The sequence below is a fragment of the Drosophila takahashii genome, chromosome 4 (genome assembly GCF_030179915.1).
Source record: "Drosophila takahashii strain IR98-3 E-12201 chromosome 4, DtakHiC1v2, whole genome shotgun sequence".
Taxonomy (NCBI): Eukaryota; Metazoa; Arthropoda; class Insecta; order Diptera; family Drosophilidae; genus Drosophila; species Drosophila takahashii.
In genome coordinates, this window is record NC_091682.1 from 3,183,346 (window position 1) to 3,210,931 (window position 27,586).

At 35.9% G+C, this 27,586-nt stretch overlaps 1 protein-coding gene across 7 annotated transcripts in view; it reads left to right on the forward strand.

Annotated features, from left to right (window-relative positions):
* Cadps (calcium-dependent secretion activator 1) overlaps positions 1–22,583 on the forward strand; it is a 126,112-nt gene extending 103,529 nt beyond the window's left edge. For 6 of the 7 annotated variants that reach the window (XM_070218030.1, XM_070218032.1, XM_070218033.1 and 3 more), the window contains 4 exons: positions 19,706–20,015; positions 20,081–20,461; positions 21,424–21,560; positions 21,616–22,583. In XM_070218030.1, coding sequence (XP_070074131.1) covers positions 19,706–20,015; positions 20,081–20,461; positions 21,424–21,560; positions 21,616–21,820 — 1,033 coding nt within the window. In that variant the 3' untranslated portion in view covers positions 21,821–22,583. Of the gene's footprint in view, positions 1–19,705; positions 20,016–20,080; positions 20,462–21,423; positions 21,561–21,615 lie in introns of those variants that run through there. The other variant, XR_011419543.1, reaches the window with a different exon arrangement.
* Positions 22,584–27,586: the final 5,003 nt, after the last annotated feature.

Here is a 27,586-nt window from a genome sequence, read left to right on the forward strand (position 1 = left end):
CAAGGGGTTAGTATGCCTGTTAAATATCTCCCCCTACAATTTTAAGGCTACGCCACTGTTATCTTTAAAAAACCTACTGTGCACTATGGGCAAATATACAGTCTTTGAGGCATAAACTCCAGTTTTAAAGATACAAATCTAAAATTTTTGTTATATACTTTTAAGGCTAAGATGTAATTTCGGTTTTTGTTGCTTTTTGAATCGGACCACATCTTCATCCAACGCCCACGCCGCATATATACATTTGAAGGCAAGGATTTAAGGATTGGTAACTGTAATACAATTTCTGTTTTTGTTAAATTTTGAATTGGACCAAGTCTCCATCAACCGCCCACGCCGCATATTTACTTTTAAAGGCAAGGATCTAAAAAAAATGTATTTGTTAATAAATATTTCATATTTAACGCCTTTCGCAACAAAACTGCAGTATAATCTTGTTTGATATTTTTTGCGAAATAGAAGCACCATGCAAAAGCAATGGCATCGAATTTTCTTTTTCTTTCGCCAATTGAGATGCCACCATACGCTTTAATCGTGGTCCTGCCTCATTATAAGTTAGGCATTTGCGACCAGGTTTGTCGCTTGGCAAGCCTTTTTCCAAAAATGAAATTTTCATGTTCGACGAAAGCCACAGGGAATGTTTATACCCGTTACTCGTAGAGTAAAAGGGTATATTAGATTCGTGCAAAAGTATGTAACAGGTAGAAGGAAGCGTTTCCGACCCTATAAAGTATATATATTCTTGATCAGGGTCACTAGCCGAGTCGATCTAGCCATGTCCGTCTGTCCGTCTGTCTGTCTGTATGAACGCTGAGATCTCGGGAACTACAAAAGCTAGAAGGTTGAGATTTTCCACACATATTCTTGGGCCTCCTACGCAGCGCAAGTTTATTTCAGACGAGCGCCACGCCCCCTCTAACGCCCACAATCGCCCACTAAGAATTTTAAAATATGTCCTGCGCCCACATCTTTAAAGATTTCCGAGAAGTATAAATGCAATTTTGTTGGGTATATTTATACCTATCGAAATGTAGAAGACATTTTTCAAATCGGACCATTCATTAAAAAGTTATACGCAATCAAAATATCTACATATATCTATCTCCCTCGCACTCCCTTTAGCTGAGCAACGATTATAGTCGGGACACGAACCCGAGTGCAGCGTTCGCTTTAGCTGAGTGACGGGTATTAAATAGTCGGGACACCAACCCGACTATAGCGTTCTCTCTTGTTTTCCTTGAATCGGTCTATTATTCTATGACATTTTGGCAAATTACCACTAAGAAAGGCAACAATCTGCTTCATTTTCTTTTTGACTATTGTGTGCTGACTATCGCTTAATTCGATTCCGTTCATAGTTAGCAATACAAATTCTATCACAGCGGATTGTTGCCGCTTGTTGTCGATCCAAACATAAAGCAATGTGTAGTGACAGAACTCGAATGCAACTACAACATGGAGGTTTTACGTAAAACGTGCAAAATGTGCAAAAAGTATTGATAGGGTTCGATTAACAATTGTTTTGTTTATAACTTCCAATTTTTACCTTGCCTATACTCTCCTATACTCACAACTTATACTCCACAGAAAGCAAAAATACATTTTTATTTGTCACCTAAAATCTAAGCGACAACACACTGAACAAATGGACAAAAAAACACATATAATAATCATTCAGTGTTAATAACACTGTGCAGCATTTTTAGTGCTTTTTAAATTTACCTCGATGGATGCTATATTTTTGTATTCGTTACGAATTCCCAAGTTAAACTGCGTTTTTCAAAAAGTTTCCCGACGCAAGGATTCTTAGCAAAAGGACCTCAAAGTTCGAAAAATGCTGAAATTGACCAACTTTGCGGAGCTCTCAGAGGAAAATGGATGCATGGTTTGATTCGATGTTAAAGTTTTTTAAAAGATACACCCATTATCTTTTAAACCCCATACTTAAAAAGTTTTAAGATTTTTTTTAAGGCAAAAACAAATTCTAGAAAACATAGTCAAAAAAAAAACATAAAAGTATACAGCTGCGGTCAAAATGGTAGTTGTGTTGCCGCCCTGTGTATTTAAAAGTTTGTTGTTGTAATTGATCTTTTCCTGGTAATATTGTATTGATTATAATTTTACTATTAGACTAATTGGATAAGAAAAAATTACAACATGAAACTTTTAAAAACACAAGGCGGCAACACTGCTTCTATTTTGACCGCAGCTGTATGTTTTTCAGTTGATTTTTGGAATTTATTTCTGCCTTAAAAAAATCCTAAAATTATTTTATGTATGGGGTTTGAAAGATAAAGGGTGTATCTTTTAAAAAACTTTAACTTCGAACCAAGCCATGCATCCATTTGCCTCTGAGAGCTCCGCAAAGTTGGTCAATTTCAGCATTTTTGGAACTTTGAGGTCCTTTTGCTAAGAATCCTTGCGTCGGGGAACTCTTTGGAAAACGCAGTTCTACTTGGGAACAATCCTTTACTCTTTGTATCCATATTTAAACTTTTTTGGTTGGCTTACAATAGCCAAAGAAATCGAGGTGCGAAAACTACAAAGTTTTTTGTCCCTTTTTGTAAACGTGTGACCCTTAGGGCGGTCCAAAAAATGAAATTCTTTTCTCACCCCTTAACATGGTATATTAAAGTATGCAAAAAATGTATGGGAAAACAAAAAATTTTTTTTTCGAGATTTAGACCTTGCGAAACGTTTTCAAAGTTTGCTTTAAAATTACTCATACGACATGTATAACAGTTCGAATTTGGTCGAAAAAAATCGCTCGCCCATGTCTTGTCTTGTCAAATTATGAATTTCTTTGGAATAATTGTTAAAAAAAAGGAGAGCAAAACATCAACTAAATTGTTGATATCTATGCCACCTTGATCAGAAAAACTTCTTGATCGAAGGCAACACTGCGTATGGGTGATAAACTTTGAAACCAATTCGCAGACCGTAAAACACGATTTTTTTAAAAATTGTCTTTTGGTATACCATGAATACCACAATGCGCACCGTATAAGCGGGTGAGAGTAGGACCTTAAAAATTTCCATACAAATGTGGTCACTGACCTTATTTCAAACTTTTGAATTTCTTAAGAAAAAAAATTACGAAAAACGCCAAACAAAATTCTTTGAAAATGGATTTCTGGTTCCTTTAAGTATTGTAGATAACCACAGATGGTCATTTATGTAATACTGAAGAACAAAAATATGTAAAAATGCCTCACTTTCGAATTTGTTGCCCATAGTGCTGTGTGAAGTCACGACCAACTCGTTACGTAAGAGTTACTTAAAAATACTTGTTACTTTTTACGTTCTTATGAAAAAAATTATATAAATTCCATCCTTTGACGTAAAATGGTCTTATTTATCTTAAAAATTCGGTGAAAGACGCCTTTACACAGTGGTTTCGCTTGTATGGGAGCCGCGGCCAAAAATACTTCTAGTTGTTATATCGTTACGAAATTTTTCCCAGAATTCTATAAAAATATTTTAATTACACAGGTCAACAAAATGGACTTTATTAAAAGGTGCAGGCCTATGGGCATTAAAATATGTTAATATAGACGTATATAAGAATCAAATAAAAACACCTCTTAACGAGGTAAAAAACTAGTGACGATCGCACCTTCGATATACAAAAGTTCTGATATCAACATTTGTGACGAAAAATTATTACACTCGTCATTAAATAGACTTTCTAATATTTTCTCATTCGGCCCGCCCTAGCAAACTATTCCAGCCTTTTTCCCTTCACAGGCATTTTCTATTGCAGCGTGCCGAATGAAAAAATATTAGAAAGTCTATTTAATGACGAGTGTAATAATTTTTCGTCACAAATGTTGATATCAGAACTTTTGTATGTTGAAGGTGCGATCGTCACTAGTTTTTTACCTCGTTAAAAGGTGTTTTTATTTGATATCAGAAGTTTTTGTTTGTTTACATTTGCTCTCATAGGAGCTAAAATATACATTTAAATTTAAATTGGTCAATCATAATTTGTAAGCCATTGTATTTAAACAAATTAAGTTAAAAAGGCGTTTAAGTATTTCAAAATGCCTTTTAAACGAGGTATAGCACATGTCGGTACCTTTAGTAGTGTAGAACTTACAAACTAACGAAATTTAGCTATTTTTAGCATTTTTTCCGCTAAAGTAGCGGCTTTTTCCAAAAGTCGTAGAACAAAAGATTCCTATATGGAACTCTTAAGTGCAAATTTACTGATTCCATGACCCTAAAATACAGTTCGGATACCCTCCCACAAAATTCAATACTCAGGGAGCGTTAATTGTTCGAGCTGGCAAAAGTGGCTATTTTCGTATAAAAATAACTTTTAACAGTAATGTGTTATATACCAAAATTTAAGGAATCTCAAGGGCTATACAGTTTAAGGTTTTAAAGAAAATCGTTAGAGCCGTTTTTGAGAAAAATAAAAAAAAGCTAAAAAAAAGTTTTAAAAAATTGTTTGTTCATATTTTTTTAATTATTACATTTACACAAATTGCACATAGAAGGCGTTTATAGCATTTAAAAATACCTTTCAAACGAGATGCAGCACAAGTCTGTAGCTTTAGTAGTATATAAGTTACGGATTTCCGAATTTTAGCTATTTATAGCTGTTTACCCGCTAAACTAGCGAGTTTTTCCAAAAGTGGTAGAACAAAAGTTTTTCATATCGATGTGATGAACGTCATATCAAATTTTCAAAACTTAAAAAACATGTTTTGGACAAACTGACAAACTGACAAACAGAATTAAATTTTCATTTTGGGAAGACGAAGAAAATCTTATTTTGGCTATAACTTTTGAACGGAGCGTCGGATTTTGACAAATGACCCCTCATTCGACGGGTATTTTCAAAAGGAATACAACTAAAACATTTTGAGGGGGCATTTATCCCCACCGGCCCCAACAGCTCCAAATTTCGAAATTTTCACTTTTTCACTTTCACCGCTCTCTCTCCCAAGCCAATTAATTTTCTTAGAGTCTTGGTATGCAATCCTGTTAGTTTTCGCAATACCTTTCGATAGGTGTATCATTCATTATGATCGGACCATCACAGTAGATTTTCATTTCTTCGTGTATATATAGTAGTCGCCTTCGCACACTCTCCTGGTGCGCTTCGTCACTACATGGACTGCCGTTCATAGTGATATCTGCATACTTCGTTTTCGCGTTTAACGGGTGGTATTTGTGCAATCGCGGTTTGAAAAAAATAGCAACATTTAATGTTTTGATTTAAGGTATCTTCGACGGTCTTTGCCCAACTGTTTTAAAACCTATGCCAAAAAATGGATTAGATGCCCATCTACATAATTGCATTTAAGGTTCCATTATTATTTGAGTCAATCAAAGCCTATGAGCCATTGAAGTAATTTGTTCACCTCTATTCACAACCAACTTAATGCGGTGAACAGTCTTAAAAAAATACAAGGAAAAATATGTGCCGTAAAATATTTGACAGGCATCTAGACACGACTTTTCCCGAATTTATGAGATAAAACCCACTATCGTACTTCAAAGGATGGAATTTATAGAATTTTTTCCGTAAGAACGGGAAAAGTAACAAGAATTTTGAAATTCCATTTTACATAAATATCTGACACATTCGTAGAAATTTGCCTTTCAATTTGTTTAGCAGTAGGCGCCGAACATCGAAAATTTGTATTTTCAAGGGGTTAGTATGCCTGTTAAATATCTCCCCCACAATTTTAAGGCTACGCCACTGTTATGTTTAAAAAACCTACTGTGTGAAGTCACGACCAACTCGTTACGTAATAGTTACTCAAAAATACTTGTTCCTTTTTCGTTCCTATGAAAAAAATTCTATAAATTCCATCCTTTGACGTATAATAGTCTTATTTATCTTAAAAATTCGGTGAAAGACGCCTCTAGATGCCTGTCAAATATTTTAGGGCACATATTTTTCCTTGTATTTTTTTAAGCCTGTTCACCGCATCAAGTTGGTTGGGAATAGAGGTGAACAAATTACTTCAATGGCTCATAGGCTTTGATTGACTCAAATTATGATGGAACTTTAAATGCAATTATTTAGAAGGGCATCTAAGCAATTTTTTGGCATAGGTTTTATTACAACTAAGCACAGACCCTCGAGGATATCTTAAATCAAAACAATTAATGTTGCTATTTTTTTCAAACTGCGATTGCACAAATACCACCCGTTAAACGCGAAAACTAAGTATGCAGATATGCTTATACCCGTCTATATTAACACAATTTAATGCCCATAGGGCTGCACCAAAAACACTGTCGGCCTGTGTTATAGCAACAAAAAATTGTACATATCGCCCGACTATGTCCTATAGCTTCCATACAAAATATCGGACCAAGTTTGAAACACGTAGCTATTTTCAGTTTCAAATATTTTTTTTTTAAAATATTATTGCATTTAAATCATATTTAAGCGGATAAGAAACCATGCCTTCGGATTCTTGTCCGTCCACAAATATTAATCCGTTAGTTTTGATTATTACCTGTAAATTACTTGAAAAATAAAAAAACCCAATAATAATAACAAACAAAAAATCCAATAATAGCAAAAGAAAACAAAAATTACAATTTAAACCTAATAAAAGCACGAAACACGAATGAAAAACACAATAAACAGCTGATTTGACCTTAACGACAAAAATAGAGGCTGTTAGTAGATTGTTGATTATGGACACATCTGCAAGTATCTGCAGCTAGCTTTAACTTTTTTTATACCTTCAGGTATTAACAATTACACTGAATAAAAAATGAATCGGGGAATCTTGGGGGAACACAGTTAAAACTTTAAGTAAACATAAAAAGACGAATACAACAGCTGCTAAACACATTAGAAAGTAAAGAATTAATTTCATAATAAGGACAACACAAGTTAACTTTTATTAATATTGAAACTTAAAAATAATACCTTTAACTTCAAAATCCATATCACAGAATATTAATTTGGACACGTAATTTAAGAAATACACGCTTTTAAAGTTTTAAAGTTAGTGATGCGCGCAGTTTTGCTTTGCAACTAAACACGTGCTCACGACTTTAGGTCTATTTTTAGAAAGTACCGAAAGTTTTCCAGAAAAATCTTGTATGCCACGAAAAAGCTTGAGCATTTTAGAGAAAATTTGCATAATCTTTGCCAATTTTGGGTTCTATCGATTTTTTGAATTTTGGCCTATGCACTATGGGCAAATATTCAGTCCTTGAGGCATAAACTCCAGTTTTAAAGATACAAATCTAAAATTTTTGTTATATACTTTTAAGGCTAAGATGTAATTTCGGTTTTTGTTGCTTTTTGAATCGGACCACATCTTCATCCTACGCCCACGCCGCAGATATACATTTGAAGGCAAGGATTTAAAGAAAATGTTGTTTGTGTTGGTAACTGTAATACAATTTCTGTTTTTGTTAAATTTTGAATTGGACCAAGTCTCCATCAACCGCCAACGCCGCATATTTACTTTTAAAGGCAAGGATATAAAAAAAATGAATTTGTTAATAAATATTTCATATTTAACGCCTTTCGCAACAAAACTGAAGTATCTTCTTGTTTGATATTTTTTGCCAAAAAGAAGCACCATGCCAAATTAATGGCATCGAATTTTCTTTTTCTTTCGCCGATTGAGATGCCATCTTACGCTTTAATCGTGGTCCTGCCTCATTAGAAGTTAGGCATTTGCGACCAGGTTTGTCGCTTGGCAAGCCCTTTTCCAAAAATGAAATTTTCATGTTCGACGAAAGCCGCAGGAAATGTTCTTCCTTGAATCGGTCTATTATTCTATGACATTTTGGCAAATTACGACTAAAAAAGGCAACAATCTGCTTAATTTTTTTTTGACTATTGTGTGCTGACTATCGTTTAATTCGATTCCGTTCATAGTTTGCAAAACAAATTCCATCACAGCGGTTTGTTGCCGGTTGTTGCCGATACAAACATTAAGCAATGTGTAGTGACAGAACTCGAATGCAACTACAACATGGAGGTTTTACGTATAACGTGCAAAAACGTGCAAAAAGTATTGATAGGGTTCGATTAGCAATTGTTTTGTTTATAACTTCCTATTTTTACCTTGCCTATACTCTCCTATACTCACATCTTACACTCCACAGAAAGCAAAAATACATTTCTTATTTGTCATCTAAAAACTAAGCGACAACTCATAAAACAAATGGACAAAAAGCACATATAATAAACATTCAGTGTTTATAATTTATTTAACAATCCTTCACTCTTTGTATCCATATTTAAACTTTTTTGGTTGGCTTACAATAACCAAAGAAATCGAGGTGTGAAAACTACAAAGTTTTTCGTCCCTTTTTGTAAACGTGTGACCCTATTTCAAACTTTCGAATTTCTTAAGGGAAAAAATAGCGAAAAACGCCAAATAAAATTCTTTGAAAATGGATTTTAGGTTCCTTTAAGTATTGTAAATAACCACAGAAGGTCATTTATGTAATACTGAAGAACAAAAAAATTTAAAAATGCCTCACTTTCGAATTTTTTGCCCATAGTGCTATGGGGGAAACCACTGTGCTCTAGATGCCGGTCAAATATTTTAGGGCACAAATTTTTTCTTGTATTCTTTTAAGCCTGTTCGCCGCATCAAGTTGGTTGGGAATAGAGGTGAACAAAATGCTTCGATGGCTCATAGGCTTTGATTGGCTCAAATTATGATGGAAACTTAAATGCAATTATATAGAAGGGCACTAAGCAACTTTTTGGCATAGGTTTTATTACAACTAAGCACAGACCCTCGAGGATATCTTAAATCAAAACAATTAATGTTGCTATTTTTTCAACCCGCGATTGCACAAGTACCACCCGTTAAACGCGAAAACTAAGTATGCAGATATGCTTATATCCGTCTATATTAACACAATTTAATGCCCATAGGGCTGCACCAAAATCACTGTCGGCCTGTGTAATAAATGGAATTATTTTTAAAAATTAAATTTAAAGCAGAAAGGAAGTGTAGGGGTATGTTATCTGTCCCTATTAATGAAACACCACACAGTATAATATATGTTTACACAAAATAGTTTATCGTTTTATAATAGTTTTATTTTATAAGATTTTATCTGGTCAGGATTACTGCTGGCATTCAACTGAACTCGCTCTCAGCTCACGACACGCACCAACCCCCGACTCTCTGAGAGAGTGAGTGTGGTGAGATCGTAAGAGAGAGAGCAAGCTCTACAACAACAACAACGTACTCTAAGAAAATTCAAGAATGTTCTAGAAGGAATACAGTAACTTATACATTCATACATACTACTACGTAGCCATCCTGCTACAATTCGGCCATCCTGACATTTCAAGATCTCCTGATCTTGGTTTAATTTACAATTGATTTCATCTAACATTATCTTACATCCCTGCAGGAAAAATGCGAACTAGTCTGAAAAACAACTAGTTAAATAACTAATTTAAAGCAACCGGAATTTGTCTGAATGCATTTGGACTACACAGGGTCTAGAAAATTTGTGCTAGTCCAAAAAATGATTAATACAAAACTAGTAAAAAATAAACTTGTCTCGGACTAGTACCTTTCTGACAAAAAAAAACTTTAAAAAAATTTAACTGGTAGAACAAATACATTTCAGGGTCTAGTTAAAAGGCAACTGGAATTTAACTAGTTGCAAATAAAACACATATGATCCAAAAATATAGCCTAGAGTGTAAATGTCTTGGGAAATTTAACAATAAACAAATCAAACACTCGAGGTCCCCGGTTCAATCCCCAGTCTCTGTACCTTTTTTTTTTGTTTTTTGTTTGCTAGGTGATGCTTTAGTTTTATATTAAACTTTGTTTAATCTGTCCGAGGCAATATATATGTGAAAAATCACTGTTTTTGAATTATGTCACACTAAAATTCATAAACCTTGTTAGGGCATTACAAAAAGTGATGCGTGCAAATCCAAAGGTCCCGGGTTCAAGTCCTAGAGAGGGCGACTTGCCTCAAAAAAAGTAAGTTTGTTTTAATTCCATTTAATTATCAATTACTGTATTTGATTACATAATAATTATCAGAAAATCTCTAAGGACCGCGCCTATTGATTGGATACTAAATTAAATTATAAATCCAATCACTTGATGGTTTAGAGACTAATTTTTAGTTTTTTTGTGAAAATATTTTTTTTAGTGTAGTTTAACCATAAATTGTTGCTGTAACCATAAATTGTTTAACAGTCACTAGTGCAAAACTAGTAGCAAATGGACTAGTTGTTTCCGACGACAAGCATATGAAAAATGGACCACTTCGTTACAAGGAAATGGACATAACTTGAACTAGTTAACCTTCTTGACCCAACTAGTATTTTAATAGTCAAAAACTGATTCCGTTTCCTGCAGGGATACTATCAGTCTTTACATTTACAATTCTTTGGATATATTTACAGCTATTTTCGTTTACCAATCCAATGCTTAATATTTTGACTACTCCAGACTCCTTGATAAGAGCAACGCGACAATTGAAAACCTTCCACATCTTTTATTACATACCTATCATTTCTCAAAACTTTATCTATCACATAAGGACCTTTGTGTTTGGGTATTAGCTTCCTTGCGACTCCTACTGCATTATCAAAATTATTCACCATAATATAATCTCCAACTTTGTATTCTAAACTATCTTTCCTTTTTTCATTATATCTTCTTTCGTTGTCATTTTGTAATTTGATTTGCGAATCCACTCCATTTTTCCTAATTTTGTCTAAATCTCTAAAATCTCTAAAATCTCTAACCTCACTAACATTATCTAATTCTTCTAACTTTTGCCTCAATTCATCAATAACTTTTCCTTTCTGTTCGATTCCAAACAACATTTTACTCGGCATTTGTGCAATGATTCTTTGCTTTGTATTGTTCAATGAAAATTCAACGTCCTCAACAACTGTATCCCAATGCAGTCCTTTTTCCGGATCTGCTAATTTAGCTATTATTGGCTCTTTTTTCATTATATCTTCTTCCGTTGTCATTTTGTAATTTGATTTGCGATTCCACTCCATTTTTCCTAATTTTGTCTAAATCTCTAACATCACTAACATTATCTAATTCTTCTAACTTTTGCCTCAATTCATCAATAACTTTTCCTTTCTGTTCGAATGCTTCTTTGCTTTGTATTGAAAAATGAAAATTCAACGTCCTCAACAACTGTATCCAAATGCAGTCCTTTTTCCGGATCTGCTAATTTAGCTATTACTGGCCCTATTATTCGATTAATGCTTTCCACCTGCCCATTTTTCCTGACAAATCTTCGACAAATCTTCCAAAATCTTCCGATGTAAAACAGCTTCCTCTGTCCTAACCGATACATGTTGGCCTGCTATACGACCTAAAATAATCTTTCATTGCCATAAGGACTTCTTTTGTGTTCGTCGTCTTTGTTGCATATAGCCTAACATATTTAGTAAAACCGTCTATCACAACAAACAAATGCTATAATCTTCCATTATCAACCGGTCCGTAATGGTCGATATGTATAATTTCGAATGGCACATTTCCTTTTGGTATGCTGTGCAACATTCCTTCCCCTATTCCTGACTTCGGCGAATATGCCACACATCACAAACAATTGTCAATATGCCTAACAACTTTTTCTTTCATATTTGGAAACCAATACGTTCTAACAATAGCATCCATAACCTTATCTCGTCCTAAATGACCTAATTCATTGTGATATTTGTATAATATCTTGTCCTCCATTTCTCCTGAAACACAGAATAACAATTTTCCATCATTTGATTTTCTAAAAATAACTTTATTCCTCATCTCAAACATTTTATCTTCCTCTTTTTCTAACTTTTTCCTAACATCTTTTAACTTCTCATCTTTCGCTTGACAAATAATTAAATTGTCTTTAAAACTATTCGTTTCTACTACCAGTATATTCGTATTCCTACTTAAGGCGTCTACGTGCTGCATAAGTTTTCCCGATTTATGACCTAACTCAAAGTCATACTCGAGCAATTCTAATTCCCATCGTGCAATACGAGGGTTCAACTCAATCCTATTTAATGTTAACGTCAGTGAGTTACAAACAGTAACTATTCTAAATCGTCTACCCTGCACATAAATTCTAAATCTTCGTAGAGCATAAATGATTGCTAACGTTTCAAGTTCAAAACTGTGATACTTTCCCTCGTCTTTTGTTGTGGCCTTTGAAAAATAAAAAATAGGGTGCAACTTTTTATCCTCTTTCCTTTTTAGTAAGACCACTCCAAAACCTTGTGCGCTTGCATCTCTATGCAATTCTATCTCGTCTTTGTAATAATATAATCCTAACACTGGCGCTTCAACTAACATTTTCTTAAGCATCTCAGAACATTGTAGTTCCCTTTCTTCAATTGCAAACTCTTTATCTTTCTTTAACAGGTCATATAATGGCTTTGCGATCATCGAAAAATTCTTAATAAATCTCCTAAAATACGAACATAAAGCTAAAAAGCTTCTAACACCATGTACTTTATCTGGAACAGGGAAATCTCTAACAGCTTCTATTCCTTTGTCATTAGCTTGTATTCCTTTGCTGGTTACTAAAAATCCTAAATATTGTCCACTTGCTTGTAAAAACTCACACTTGTCCATTCTCAATTCTAGTTTGTTTCTTGCTAAACGATCAAAAACTTCCCTAAGAACATTTAAATATTTCTGTATCTCTTTACTACCGATCATCATATCGTCCATATATATTACTACTTTACCCTCCCTTATCATGTCTGCAAAAATTGTATTAATAAATCGCTGAAACACCCGAGGAGCGTTTCTAAGCCCCATTGGCATCCGCATAAATTCAAATTGTCCTAATGGCGTCAAAAATGAAGTATATTTTATTGAGTCCTTATCCACAAATACATGAAAGTAGCCATGTTTTAAATCTAATTTCAAAAATATTGTTTTATTTACTAAAGTGTCTAACAAATCGTCGATTAAAGGTATAGGATTAAAGGATTAGTTAACTTGAAGTGTTAAAGGATAGTTATCTTTAACCATTGTCTTATTAAGTTTTCGATAATCCACACATAGTCGTAAGTCGCCTGTTTTCTTTTTTACTAAAACTATTGGAGATGCGTACTCCGATTGACTTGGTCCTATAATTCCCTCGTTTAAGTATTCATCTAATATAACCTGCAACTTTTCTTTTTCTGTATAAGCTAAACGTCTGGGCGAACAACTGAAAGGTTTAGAATCCTCTAATCTTAATTTTATTTCACATCTAACTTCGGGCTCCTTTGGACTGTTGTCATAACAGCTTTCTACCATTTTAATAAAATGACGCCTAACATTATAATTCACTTCATTGCCAATTTTGTAATCTGGACTTTCATCTGTAATATTAATATTAAACAAAATTTCCTTGCCACTAGATCTATTTCATTGCTATTCCTAACTATTTCTTTATCTGTATCTTTACCACAAACTTTTCTAATCATCTGCCATTTCATTATCTAACATTTCTAACAAATCACTAACATTTGGAGGGATTTCAATGTTCTCAACCGTAACCATTTTCAAAGTGTCGAGGCTTAAATTAATATTACATGCTTCCATAAAATCTTTTCCAAGGACTACATCATGACTCATAGATTTGTTTGCCACAATAACTAAATTAAAATGAATTTTATTTAAATTCTTCATAATATAGCATAATATTTTCCATAAGTTTTTAAGTAACTCTTATTTAATCCATGATATAAACTTAAAACTGGTAATTTGCAAACATTTTCTGGTACTTTAGATATTTTAATAAAAGAAATCGGGCTCCCTCTATCTATGAGACATTCTGTAGTTAACCTGGTATTAAAATCGTTCATAAAATTAATTTCAAAGTATCTTACATAATTATTATTGCCTTCGTTATTATATTTGTTCTTCAAGCACTCGTTCGCCCAATGCCCTTTGGCATTGCAATTGAAACATCGTGTCTCCTTCTTTTCCTTGAAGTCCATTGATGTCATCGGTTTTCCAACAGATTTCGGCAAGCTAACATCCGCAAATGCTCGCTTTATGTGCCCAACATCCACAAAGCATTGAATGTGCGCCAGATTGCGCAGCCCTTGATTTGTAATACCTTCGAAAATGCAGCTCAACATTTCATCTGCATTAATATTAATGCCCTGAGCAAGCATTATCTTGTCGTCAACATAACTCCCAAACGTCTCGCCTGCACTCCACTTGCGATGCTCAAATTTGGGCTTTATCTCCAGCTTCGATGATTCTTCGCCAAACATTGAGATCAGCTCGGCCGTCAATTCCTCCAATGGTAACAAAACACGCTCAGAATTTGCGTGCAACCAAACATTAGCTTTGCCTTTAATTTTGCTAGCCATCAACAATTTTATATAGTTTCCGGTTATACCGTAGATGCTTGCAATATTATACATCTGAGTGATCCATTTGCGACCACATGATTCGCCCGCAAACTCACACAAAACTTGGCTAGCCAATGGCTACTAGCCATTCCCAAAGAAATGTCTATACTTTGATTAAATTTGTCCTCCATTTTTTCTTTCTCTCCAGCTTGGTTCTGCTTGTTCACTTCTGCAAAGTTTCGATTTCTGCCACCACCTTCGTTCTGTTCGCTGTCTTCTTCGTCGCTTCTTTCGTCTCTTGTTTCCTCGCCAATGATGCCTCTCATTCTGACAGTGCTGACCATAACTTCTTCATTCTCTTCGCCAGCTTCGCTTTCTTTTTCTCCATCTTTGTAATCCTCCATGCCGCCGTCTTCGTCGTTGCTTTTGTCGCCATCTTCTTCGCCTAAATATTTTATGCCGCCGTCCTTGCCGTTCCTTCTGTTGCCGTCTCGTTCTTGGAATTTCTTGTTGCCGCCGTCTTCTCCGTTATTTCTTTCGCCGTCTCGGTTCTCCTTCATTTCATCCAACTTATTGCGCTTTTTGCTCGGTAATTTGTTTAAATGTAAAATCAACTCCTGTTTTGTACCAGTCGTTGAACATTTAACCATCTTTTGAATTGTTTTATCGATACTTTGTTCAAATCCATTTTGTTTTATAAAATTTTCACTTTCTTAATTTTTAAACTTGTAGTTTTTAATTTGTTTGGCTCGTGATCGGCCCACTTCTGATTTTGTAGGGGTATGATATCTGTCCCTATTAATGAAACACCACACAGTATTTTATCTGGTCAGGATCACTGCCGGCATTCAACTGAACTCGCTCTCAGCTCACGACACGCACCAACCCCCGACTCTCTGAGAGAGTGAGTGTGGTGAGATCGTAAGAGAGAGAGCAAGCTCTACAACAACAGCAACGTACTCTAAGAATATTCAAGAATGTTCTAGAACAGCGGTCGGCACACACATACGTTGGCTGGGCAGAACAAAACCCTATGCTCACTTAATAGGACGCTGCCGACCGCTGTTCTAGAAGGAATACAGTAACCCTGCAGTTCCATTCAGCGCTTTTTTAGCAGTGAATCACTTGAGCACTAAGCGCTAAATCACTAGTGAATTCGTTTGAAAAATAGCGCTGATTTTAACATGGGCATGTCCTAGGGGCTCATCACTGCCAGAAACTAGCGCTTTCTTAGCACCCGTTTATTATCATTTTTCAGCGCTTAATTCATCACCAAGTTCGGCGCCTTTTTGGCGCTATTTTAGCGCCGAAATATCACCCAAAATCATCAGCAAAGAGAGAGAAAAATAAAAAATATGTTGAATTTTATCGCCTTTATCAAAAGGTTTATAGTAGTTCAATTTAAAACAAGAAAGGAAGTTAACTTCGGCTGGCCGAAGTTAGGTTATATACCCTTGCAGATATGCCTACTTAAAATGTTGTTTTTACATTGTCTAAAATCAAAACGCCTACTTTCTACAAAGTTACAATGGTTTTTCTAACAATTTTTTGATTATTCCTATGGGAGCCATAAGATATAGTGGTCCGATCCGGCTCGTTCCGACATATGTACTACCTGCAATAGAAAGAAGATTTTTGGGAAAGTTTCTTGCGATAGCTTTAAAACCGAGGGACTAGTTCGCATAGAAACGGACAGACGGACAGAAGGACAGACGGACATGGCTAGATCGACTCGTCTAGTGATGCTGATCAAGAATATATATACTTTATGGGGTCGGCAACGTCTCCTTCACTGCGTTGCAAACTTCTGACTGAAATCATAATACCCTCTGCAAGGGTATAAAAATGTAATTAGGTTTAAAATATTTGGAAAAAACAAATAAAATTTTTGGTGTATAGAATATATTCTGTGTTTAAACACATAGGTATAAAAAGTGAAAAGACCGTTTTAGTTCTCCGTTCAGTTCAAACGGTCTTTGATCAACCGAAACCGTTTTGAAACAAAAAAATCGCTTACTGGTTGAGCAAAGACCGAAAACCTTTTAAACGAAATAAACAGTTTCTATGTGACTATTTGCTCAAAGGGTCCCAAAGTGATAGTTATTTTGAGACAGCTAGAAATAGTCAACTTTTTTTTAGATGCTCTGATTTATATTCTTGATTGCTACTTAGAAATTTCTGTGATATTTTTTTACATCTTTTTATAATTATGTTTTGAACTCTTCAACGCAGTACATATTTCATATTGTACTAGAAACGTTGGTAAGAAATTATATTCTAGCTTGTTATTCAGCAAGACGTGGCATATTTAACTTCTTAAGCTGCGCTTATTGTTTTGGTAAATTTGTATTGCATTCTAAACTTGTATTAAATACGTCGTTGTTGCTGAATAAGGATTTTCGTTTCGCTGAGAAAAACAAATTCAATCTTGATTTTTGGTTTAGGGTGACGTAAATAGACTTAAGTAAAGGTTAAAATATATAATCCTCCCTGAACCGCGGTTTCTTCTGATTATCACAATAAAAATACACATGTGGTCATCTATGGTGATAATAGTTCTAGGAAAATCGCTGTCCATCGAGGATAATTTTTACACGGTTGTGGGGACTGGTTCCCTATAATACCAAATTACTCTGATTTCTGGAATTTTAAATTCGTCTTATTTTGACAAAATAGGAACAGTGCACATTAGGGTGGGTCGATTTGAGACCCCAAAAATCGTATATATAACAAGAAAGGAAGCTAGCTTCGGCCAGCCGAAGCTTATATACCCTTGCAGATCATTCCTATTAATTAACAAATCGCAAAAATGTTCAATTTTCTAATATTTCTCATTAATTTTCCGATCGTTTCTATGGCAGCTATATGATATAGTCGTCCGATTTTGATCAAATTAAAATTGAAATTCGGAAATATTTAAAAAGAGTCATATCCTAGAGTAGAAGAAAATACAATAAAAACCAAAGAAGCTAGAATTTATTTCCTATTACTTTTCCATTAATTTTCCGATCGTTCCTATGGCAGCTATATGATATAGTAGTCCGATTTTTTAAATAATTAATTCGAAATTCAGAAATATATTTCTGAATATATATATATATTTCAAAAAACACCGAAGCTAGAATTTTTTAAAGTTTTTTTTTCCTATTCTTCCTATGGGAGCTATGAGATATAGTTGTCCGATCTGGTCGGCTCCGACATATATACTACCTGCAATAGAAAGAAGACTTTTGCGAAAGTTTCGTCCCGATAGCTCAAAAACTGAGAGACTAGTTTGCGTAGAAACAGACAGACGGACAGACGGACGGACAGACGGACAGACGAGCATGGCTAGATCGACTCGTCTTGTGATGCTGATCAAGAATATATATACTTTATGGGGTCGGAAACGTCTCCTTCACTGCGTTGCAAACTTCTGACTGAAATCATAATACCCTCTGCAAGGGTATAAAAATCATTTTAGACCATAAGTATGTTCGCCAAAAGGGCTTAGAATCCTTTAAAGATTACGTTCCCCCTATACTATTCATCACTTTTTTCGGCTCCATACAAATCGACCCGCCCTAGTGTACATATATAGGGGAGAGGTCTGTAGGTTGAGACACCTTTTGTTTTTAGTCTCCCATTTGGACATTCGCTTTTGAAACTTCACGCGTTAGGTACCGATCAAAAGCTTAGTCTTTTAGCTGTAAAATAAAGCAAAAAAAAAAATTTTTTCCCTTGGGAAAACTAAAAAATAATTTTTTTTGAAAAGTGCCAAAAAATGACAATTTGAAAAAGAGGTCTGTAGGTTGAGACACTTTTTAAAGTCAATAATACTCACACAAAAAGTACTCCAAACTATAAGGAACTATTTATTTATGTTAATTTAATCAATTTTAGCTCGTCCTAAATCATTTCCCTTCCATTTTTTAAGAACTTAGACCAAATAACAATCAAAATCAAAAGGCTCTTTGAACATTCACTTTTCCCCTAATATCAAAGAAATGTACTAGGCAGAAAGCGACCTCTGTTGGCCTCAGGCCTTTTTTTATGAAAAACGGGTGTCTCAACTTACACGCTCAAAGTGTCTCAACTTACACAAAATGGGATGTTTCGGAAAAAAATTAATAACTTTTGTTCTGACTGTCACATTAAGCTGATTCTTTTTTTAATTAGTTAACAGTTAATATACTAATGTTTTAAATCTCTTACCAAGTTAATTTAAGGACGTTATTAATTTTAAATGGAATTTTGAAAAAAGTAGACAAAAACTTTTTTGGTGCAAAATGGTACACGACTCTCACAGCTTAAATCTGGCTAGAGCCTGGCTTATAATGTTTTCCCCAAAAGTTTATTCACTAAAAAGGACTACAAAAAAAAAAAATAAAAAAAATTTTTTTAGTGGAAAAGTTTTGAGAAAATTGAGTGACGAAAGGGTCTCGAGTGAGCACAGACCCGACCGAGCCAACTTAAATTAGACTTAAATTATAATATCCTCTGCCAGGGTATACATATTTTAAAGCGGTGGAGTTATGAGGGGGAGAGGTATAGCGCATTAAACAAGAAATTATACAACCTTAACCTGCCGTAATAATATTTAAAAATAAAATAGTAAGATTCACTTAGAAGTAAATAGGTAGATTGATAGGTTTAATACTTTTTTAATTCAAACAAAATTTGATGTGGTGAACAGGCTTTAAAAAAAAAATTGTAGAAAAGTGAAAACCCCTTTTTTTAGATTTTCTTATTGAATAATTAAATTTTTTAACATTTTGAAAGTTTTTACACAGAAACCCGCAAAGAAATCGGTTTGCTCTTATAAAAGTTAGATGATCGATTTTTCAGAAAATGTGCCATATTACAATTCTTCCATGATCATTTTCCACAAACGCATTTATTTTATATGTGCATACCTGTAAAGTCAATTTTAAAGGTTAACAACTAATGAAAGCCAACTGGTATCTTGCAATACAGGCATAACAAGAAAGTATCCATGTACACACATATAAGTCAAGTAAGAAAAAGTGACACAAAAAAAGGTTTTTTAAATATGAAATCATTTAACTTTAAATATATAAAATAAGACTAATAATGCTAGCATGCCTATAAATACATTATCTTTTTAAATTGGCTATTTGCACTATAGGTCTAAATAATATTAGTAAAACCCAATTTATTTATTTTGAATAAGGGGTAATCTAATAAATAATTTGATTAACTAAAAATAGTACCATGGAAGCAGTGTTTTACGTTGTGTTAAGTGCTGCGCATAGACACAATACAAGCCATTGATCCAATTATTTGTTGAAGAATGCTTTTTAATAAACCGCATTATTTTATGTTCATATAGCTTTTAAGCTTGTAGCAGATGTTTTTATCAACAAATCTAATTTATATAAATTTGGTGTTTTTTATGCTTAGAAACGGGTGTGCCACCTCCGAAGATTTGTTTTGGAAACTAGATGCTCTACAATCTTTCATAAGAGACCTGCACTGGCCTGACGCAGAGTTTCGACAACATTTAGAACAGCGCCTTAAAATGATGGCCGTCGATATGATAGAGCAATGTATACAACGAACTGATTCGTCTTTTCAGTCATGGCTGAAAAAAAACATCGCCTTCATATCGACTGATTATATTTTACCTTCTGAAATGTGCGCAATGGTCAATGTGATATTAGATGCTAAAAATCAAAGCTTTAAATTGACTACTATTGACGGCATTGATTTGGTAAGTCATTTCATTTTATCTAACGATAAATACAGTAAACTATTTAACATTTTTATTCTATATAGTATAAATTTCATGCAAAAATTGACGACCAAATCGACAAAGCGAATGTAGCTATGACACAAGGTCTTAGCGGTAAACTTATGTCAGTGCTAGAGTCGACTTTGTCAAAACTAGCACGATACGATGAAGGTAGCTTAATAGGCTCGATTCTTAGTTTTACAAATGTTTCGAGCTCAGGAAAAGATCTTGGACAAGGATATGTTAATTTCTTTCGAAATAATATGGATCAAGTACGAGGAAAGATTGGCGACGACTTATGGACTTTAAATTTTTTTGAGCAGTGGTACTCGCAGCAGATTAATATGCTATGCAATTGGCTGTCGGAACGTTTGGACCATGCTCTGCACTATGCTCAAGTTTCATCTATTTCTCTTATAATCAAGGTAATTCAAGCCTAAGACAAACGGCGATTTCGCACATACTACATATTTGAAATATTTTTTAAAGAAATATATTAATGTTCTTTTTTTTGTTTCTTAAAGTATATAATTTAAACTGTTAAATTACATTTTAAGTTAAATTAATATAATAGAAATTAACGGAGTTAGAGGCCTACTACCTATTACGACATATTTCGAATTAAAGTGCCTTGCGGTGGTCAGGGCAACGCCTTGTCCGAAATCAAAAATTTAACAAGAGAGAACGCTATAGTCGGGTTAGAGTCCCGGCTATCTAATACCCGTCACTCGGCTAAAGGGAGTGCGAGGGAGATGGATATATACCATTTTTTGATTGCGTATAACTTTTTATTGAATGGTCCGATTTGAAAAATGTCTTCTACATTTCGATAGGTATAAATATACACAACAAAATTGCATTTATACTTCTCGGAAATCTTTAAAGGTGTGGGCGCCAGACACATTTTAAAATTGTTAGTGGGCTGTGGGCGTTAGAGGGGGCGTGGCGCTCGGCTGAAATAAACTTGCGTTGCTTAGGAAGCCCAATAATATGTCGGGAAAATCTCAACCTTCTAGCTTTTGTAGTTTCCGAGATCTCAGCGTTCATACGGACGGACAGACGGACAGACGGACAGACAGACGGACATGGCTATATCAACTCGGACCCTGATCAAGAAATATATACTTTATAGGGTCGGAAACGCTTCCTTCACCCTGTTACATACTTTTGCACGAAAACAATATACCCTTTTACTCTACGAGTAACGGGTATGAAAAGAGTTAGCTTGTTTATTTAATTAGTTTGTCGCCAAACAAAGAAATTTTGGAATCAGAGATGGTTTTCCAGAAAATGTCACATATAGGGGTGGTGTAACCCCTTAATCTAAAAAGTTTTTCCCATACTGTAGACAATTAAAATAAATTATTTCTTATTCCTTTGAATTTAGAAAATATATTCAGACTTCGAATTACAAGGTGTATTGGAAGATAAGTTAAATTCTAAAGCATATCAGGCGGTCGCACAGCGGATGGCAACTGAGGAAGCGACATGTGCCTTGACAATGCCTGACGTTAGCGAAGATGAGTAAGTTGATTGGTGCTTTTAAAGTAACATTTTTTTAAAATTTCCCCTTATTCAGACCCTGCGACGATCTTCGAGAAGGGGAGGAAGAAGACACTGGCGACGAAACTACCTCTAACATACCAAGGGGCTTACCAAAACCAAAAGTAGCTGCCGCTCAAGCTGCTGCTGTTACCAACGTGGTTGCTGGCCGTGTGGGAAATTTACTGGGCAAAGGCATTGGCGGGCTTAGTTCGAAATTAGGAAGCGGAAGTTGGTTCTAGACGCTGATAGTGTTTTAAATTTTGTAATGAATAGCTATTTTTTTTTTAATTCCTCTTCTTTACTAGAAATATCATTAATTTACATTTCTTAATGATTTAAGGTGGCATTAATAATATACAAATACACAGCTTTAAAAAGGAATTTATACCTTTGTCAATAAGTTGTTAACACCCGAACAAATAATTATCTAGCCACTTTATTAGGGAGAAACCAATATAGCTACTTTGCCTTTTGCTTCTTTGATGTTAAAACTAAATAAAAATGTACTACCCTATTACTACTTTACTAAATATAACGTATTAAATCCCAACTTAATCTAAACAAATATATAAATAGTATAGTTTATCATGAGTTTTGAAGGATATATCAATAATATGGTCTCCCGCACGTCATAACTGAAAGCTGAGCTGTTACCTGGCCCAATCTGCCTTCTCCAAAAAATAATTATGTTATTCGTAACTAAATACATATTTTTGGCTCATCAGCTGGCTGAAAAAAGCCCACAGTAAGGGTTCAGATATCAGTTCTGTTTATAGTTTAGGTATGCGTGCGTGCGTGCGGCAATTTAAGAGATAGATAATTATTTTATTTGCTGGACTAACTGAATATATTTGGCATTTGAAAAACTGTTAAAAGTTTTACTTACTATCCCTAATATTTCTAGAAGTAATACGTACTTTACTGTCAGAAAAACTAATTTATGAGTTTCTACCTGTTAATAGATAAACGAATAAATAACACACTTGCTTTTCATAATCAAAATGTTTGTACTATATGTTTAATATTTCATCATTTTCAGGAACCATAACAGTTACAGCTTTACTTTCTACCCGTTACTTAGCGAACCATGCAGATATATATTAAAAATGTGTAAAACGAAATCTACACTACAACAGGAAAGGAAGTTAACTTCGGCCAGCCGAAGTTTATATACCCTGCAGGTATGCCTATTTGAAATGTTGTTTTTAAATTTTCAAAAAACAAAACGCCTACTTCCTAGAAAGTTACAATGTTTTTCTATTATTTTTTTGATTATTTCTATGGGAGTCATAAGATATTGTAGTCCGATACAGTTTCACTCCAGACCTTATTGAGTAAAGACGTGCAGCTACGGCGATCTATATTACCAACAACCAGTGCTTATCAGCAAAATTTGCAAAAACAAACAAGAAAACAAAAGAGACTCCAAAAAAAGTTAAAAAAAAACAAGAAAGGAAGCTGCCTTCGGCCAGCCGAAGCTTATATACCCTTGTAGATAAAAGAATGCTCACTCGGTGCAGTTCCAGGGATTCCAGATTCAGCGTTTCTATTTATTTAAATTTTGTTTTTAAGTAGTCAAGAATCAAAACGCCTACTTCCTACAAAGTTACAATGAATTTTCTTAAATTTGTTTGAATATTCCTATGGGAGCCTTAAGATAAAGTGGTCCGATCCGGCTCTCTCCGACATATGTACTACCTGCAATGGAAAGAAGACTTTCGGGAAAGTTTCATCGCGATAGCTTTAAAACTGAGAGACTAGTTCGCATAGAAACGGACAGGCGGACAGACGGACAGACAGACAGACGGACAGACGGACATGGCTAGATAGACTCGCCTATTGGTGCTGATCAAGAATATATATACTTTATGTGGTCGGAAACGTCTCCTTTCGTGCGTTGCAAACATCTGAGTGAAATTATAATACCCTCTACAAGGGTATAAAAATACAACAACAAACAGTCACGTGATCACAGCAACCACAAGCAAAGGGTTCGCCCCACAAAACCAAAATGTTACCACCAGATAAAAACAGACTTTTTTCTAAAAACTTAATAACTGAACATAAATTCATCGTTATAAAAAGTAAAGACAATACATCCCTGGAGGTGAAGTGGAAAAATGTAAAATTACAAGAGCAGGTACAATTCTAATTTAAACAAAAAACATACAACAAGACGAAAAACTACTAAAAAATAAAAAAAACTGGTGTAGTAGACGTAGAAGCATACGATCACAAGAACCTTAACCAGACCAAAGGAGTTATTTATTGTAATTTGCTTAGGAATATCACAGAAGAAGAAATTCTAATCGAACTAAAGTCCCAAAAAGTTTCTGAAGTGTACAAATGGACCAAACTAATCGATCAAAATCCAGTTCCTACAGGACTTATAACGCTTACATTTGACTCTACCAATCTCCCTGAAAAAGTGTTTATCGGATACGAAATAGTATTCACACGCCCATACATACCTCTTAATATGCAATGCAAGAAATGCCTTCGCTTCAACCACCCCCAAGTTTATTTAATATTTAATATATATAAAGCTATGAACAGCTCATTGGACTTAAAAAATATACAAGAAACTTTCAATATGATTGATTGTTGAGAAATAGATCGGTCATTTATTATTGTTTTCTAATCGCACCTAGTTAAATGCACATCATTGTATTGCATTCTACATAAAAGCTTTAGGCTCACACGCATAGCCGAAATTGCAGTCGATCTGCATTAGTATTGGAATATCATGCGTTTTTTTGCATTATCTTCTGCACGTTTTTTCGGCAGTCATATAGAAGTCATATAGTTGAATTGTACCCGCAACCGCTCGCTAATCGAAAACCCGCTTAAAACCTATTGTAAAACCGCTTATTACTAATAAAAACCTCAAAACCTATATAAACATTAATACAGTTTTTTTTAATATTTCAAACTCAGGTAAACCGCCTAGGGCGGCCCTGTTCAATTTTTTTTTTTTTAATATTTCAAACTCAGGTAAACCGCCTAGGGCGGCCCTGTTCAATTTATTTATATTGTTACCCGTGGCAACTTTCATAAACATTACAATGACGTTATAAACAGATAAATTGGAAGTAGTTTAAACATTAATTAGCAGTCAAGTAGATGACAATTTTGTTTTAAAAGAAGGATAGAAAGAGAAGAAGAAAAATAATTGTGTTTTAATACTAAATACTAATGCAGCTTTCAACGGGGACAGCAACCAGCAACAGCTGCCAAATAGCCAGAGTCATCTGGGCATCGAAGTTGTCCAGGGCCAGGAACCAGCTGATACAGTCAGGAAGCCAATGTCCAACACGCTCAAAGAGCACGATAGCTGGGAAGACAGGACCCATGAAGGTGGAGGAGTGTACGGCTATGGGGCCGCGGCAGAGTTGGCTCTGAGCGAGGTGTAGAGTGTGTAGTTGCAGGTGCATCTTCGTAGTAGCTGCCGGGCACCAGCAGCCGCTGGACAGGGGACTTCAGTAGTCGCTGAACACCGCTTGTAATTTTTTTTTTTTTTAACTTTACTTGCTGGAAGACTGACTAGGACTGGATGGTACCTAGTTGCCCCAAGCTTCTTTTATTGGCCTCTGATTACAAATACATGAAATATATAGGTACAATTAATGAGAGAGAGAGAACATTTACATGGCATTGAGACGGATTAGTACTTAAAGCTAGGTTTAGTATAACAGTTTTAACAGTTTTAAATTGTAACAAGGTCTACCACAATTTTGGTACATGTCTTAGATAATTTTTAGCTAGGAGCTCGACAGTTGGTAACATTAATTTTAGTACATAAACAATGCGTAAGAGCCGCAAATAATTTGAGAACTTTTAGGTCTACATCATTACGCCGACAACAGAGTGGAGCACATCCGCCTCCCTCGCCGCACCTCAGCCAGGAGTCCGACTTTGCAGACCTAAGGAGCCACGGGATCAATTCCATGGTGCCTCCGATTTGATCAACCCAAAAGCGCACCCTGTAGATCTCTTTTCAAGCGGTCGTCTGCCAGAGTCCCCTTGGATGGCATGAGAGAAGAGGATGTCGTGGAATCGCCGCAACCAACGCCGCCGCCGATTTGGAAATTACTGCAGAGATTCCAGTGCTTCGCCCGTGCGGTCGTCAGTTGAATTCCCTTACCTCGTGAAGTTTTTGGTAAGCATCTCACGCCGCTGTCAATGTGGTAAAACCATAATAAACCCCTTTCGGCAGATAAGAAAAACCAACTCCGCCAGAGCAATTCATTAGTTGGAGACACTTGGATTTTGGTGAACAGCCAGCCACTTTGGTGCCACATAAAAAATGGCAGCCCTCCGCCGCAAAATCGTCACTCGCCTTCGACCTCACCGCACACAGGACAGGCATGTGCATTAGCTGCAGTTGGGCATAAACATTGGGGCGAAGTGTATCCGGCAGTCGCTCCAAAGCGCCCAAGAGAATCCATCTCAGTAATAGATTTTCGTAGCCGCCCCCAGGATCCTTTGGGGAGTCCCACTCCAGCGCAGATGTGGGGCCCCAGGACTCAGTTGTCAGGATTCAGAGTTCCCTCGCCGCAGTCCGATGGCTCGCGCGTTGATCAATCCAGAGTGAGTTTTGATTTATATGGCATATAAAATCATATTTTGCAGATAGATGTACGGCGCAGCAGGAGCACAACTTGGGACGAAAGCAGCAGCCGGCAGTTACTGGTGAGAGGCAGCTGGAGAGCCCACTTTTTAACCGCGCAGAATATTCAATTTGCTTGTGGAGAGAAGTCCCACTTTGCGGTCTCAAGGAGTCACGTATTTGAGTTTCACGGCGCCACCGATTTGAATAAACCGCCGCCACAGCGTCTAACAACTCCAAGTGCCTCTGAAGTTCTCCTTTCAAGTAGTCGTCTGCAAGAGTCCTTTGGGTGGCAAGAAAGATGAGGATGTCGAGAAATCGCCGCAACCAACGCCGCCGCCGTTTTGGAAATTGCTGCAGAGGTTCCAGTGCTTCGCCGATGCGGTCGTCAGTTGGATTCCCTTGCCTCATGAAGTTTTTGGTAGGTATCTCACGCAGCTGACAAAGAGATAAAAACATAATCAATCCCCTTTTGCAGATAAAGAAAACCAATTCCGCCAGAGTAGCCCGCCAGTTGGAGTCACTTGGATTTTAGTGAGAGGCTAGCCATTTAGCAGCAGCATAAAAACGGCCGCTTTCCGCCACGGTTTCATTGCTCGCCACGAATTTCACCGCATACAGGACAGGCATGTGTATTAGCTACATCTTGCCATAAATGTTGGGGCGAAGTGTATCCGGCAGTCACTCCAAAGCGCACAAGAGAAACCATCTCAGTAAGAGATTCATTATAGGCGCCACGTAAAATCCTTTGGGGAGTCACACTCCAGCGTCAGTGTGAGGCCCCAGGGCTCAGCTGTCGGGATTTAAGTTCCCTCGCCGCAGTCCGTTGGCTCACGCGTTGGTCAATCCAGACTGAGTTTTGATTTATATGGCATGTAAAATCATATTTTGCAAGATAGATGTACGACGCAGCTGGAACACATCTTGGGGCGAAGGTAGCAGCCAGCAGTCACTGGTGAGAGGCAACTGGAGAATCCCCCTCTTAATCGCGCACAAAGGGCCATCCTCTCATGGAGAGGAGTCCGACTTTGCAGTCCCAAGGAGCCACGGGTTCGATTTCCTGGCGCCTCCTATTTGAAAACCGCTGACACGGCGTCATAAAGCTCCAACACCCACTGTAGTTTTCCTTTATAGCGGTCGTCTGCTAGGGTCCTTTTGGGTGGCAAGAAAGGAGAGGATGTCGAGAAACACGCCGCAAGCCTCTTGTTTTTTAAATAATGCAACGCCGCCGCCGTATTCAGGAATTTCTGCAGAGATTCCAGTGCTTCGCCGCTGTTTAAAGACAGCAAAAGTCCAGTGTGACTTTTGATTATTATATTAAATTATTGGAGGCGTAATCCAATTTTATTTTGCAGCAAAACAAGTGTCAGCTGTAGAAAACTCAGTCGTGGTGAGA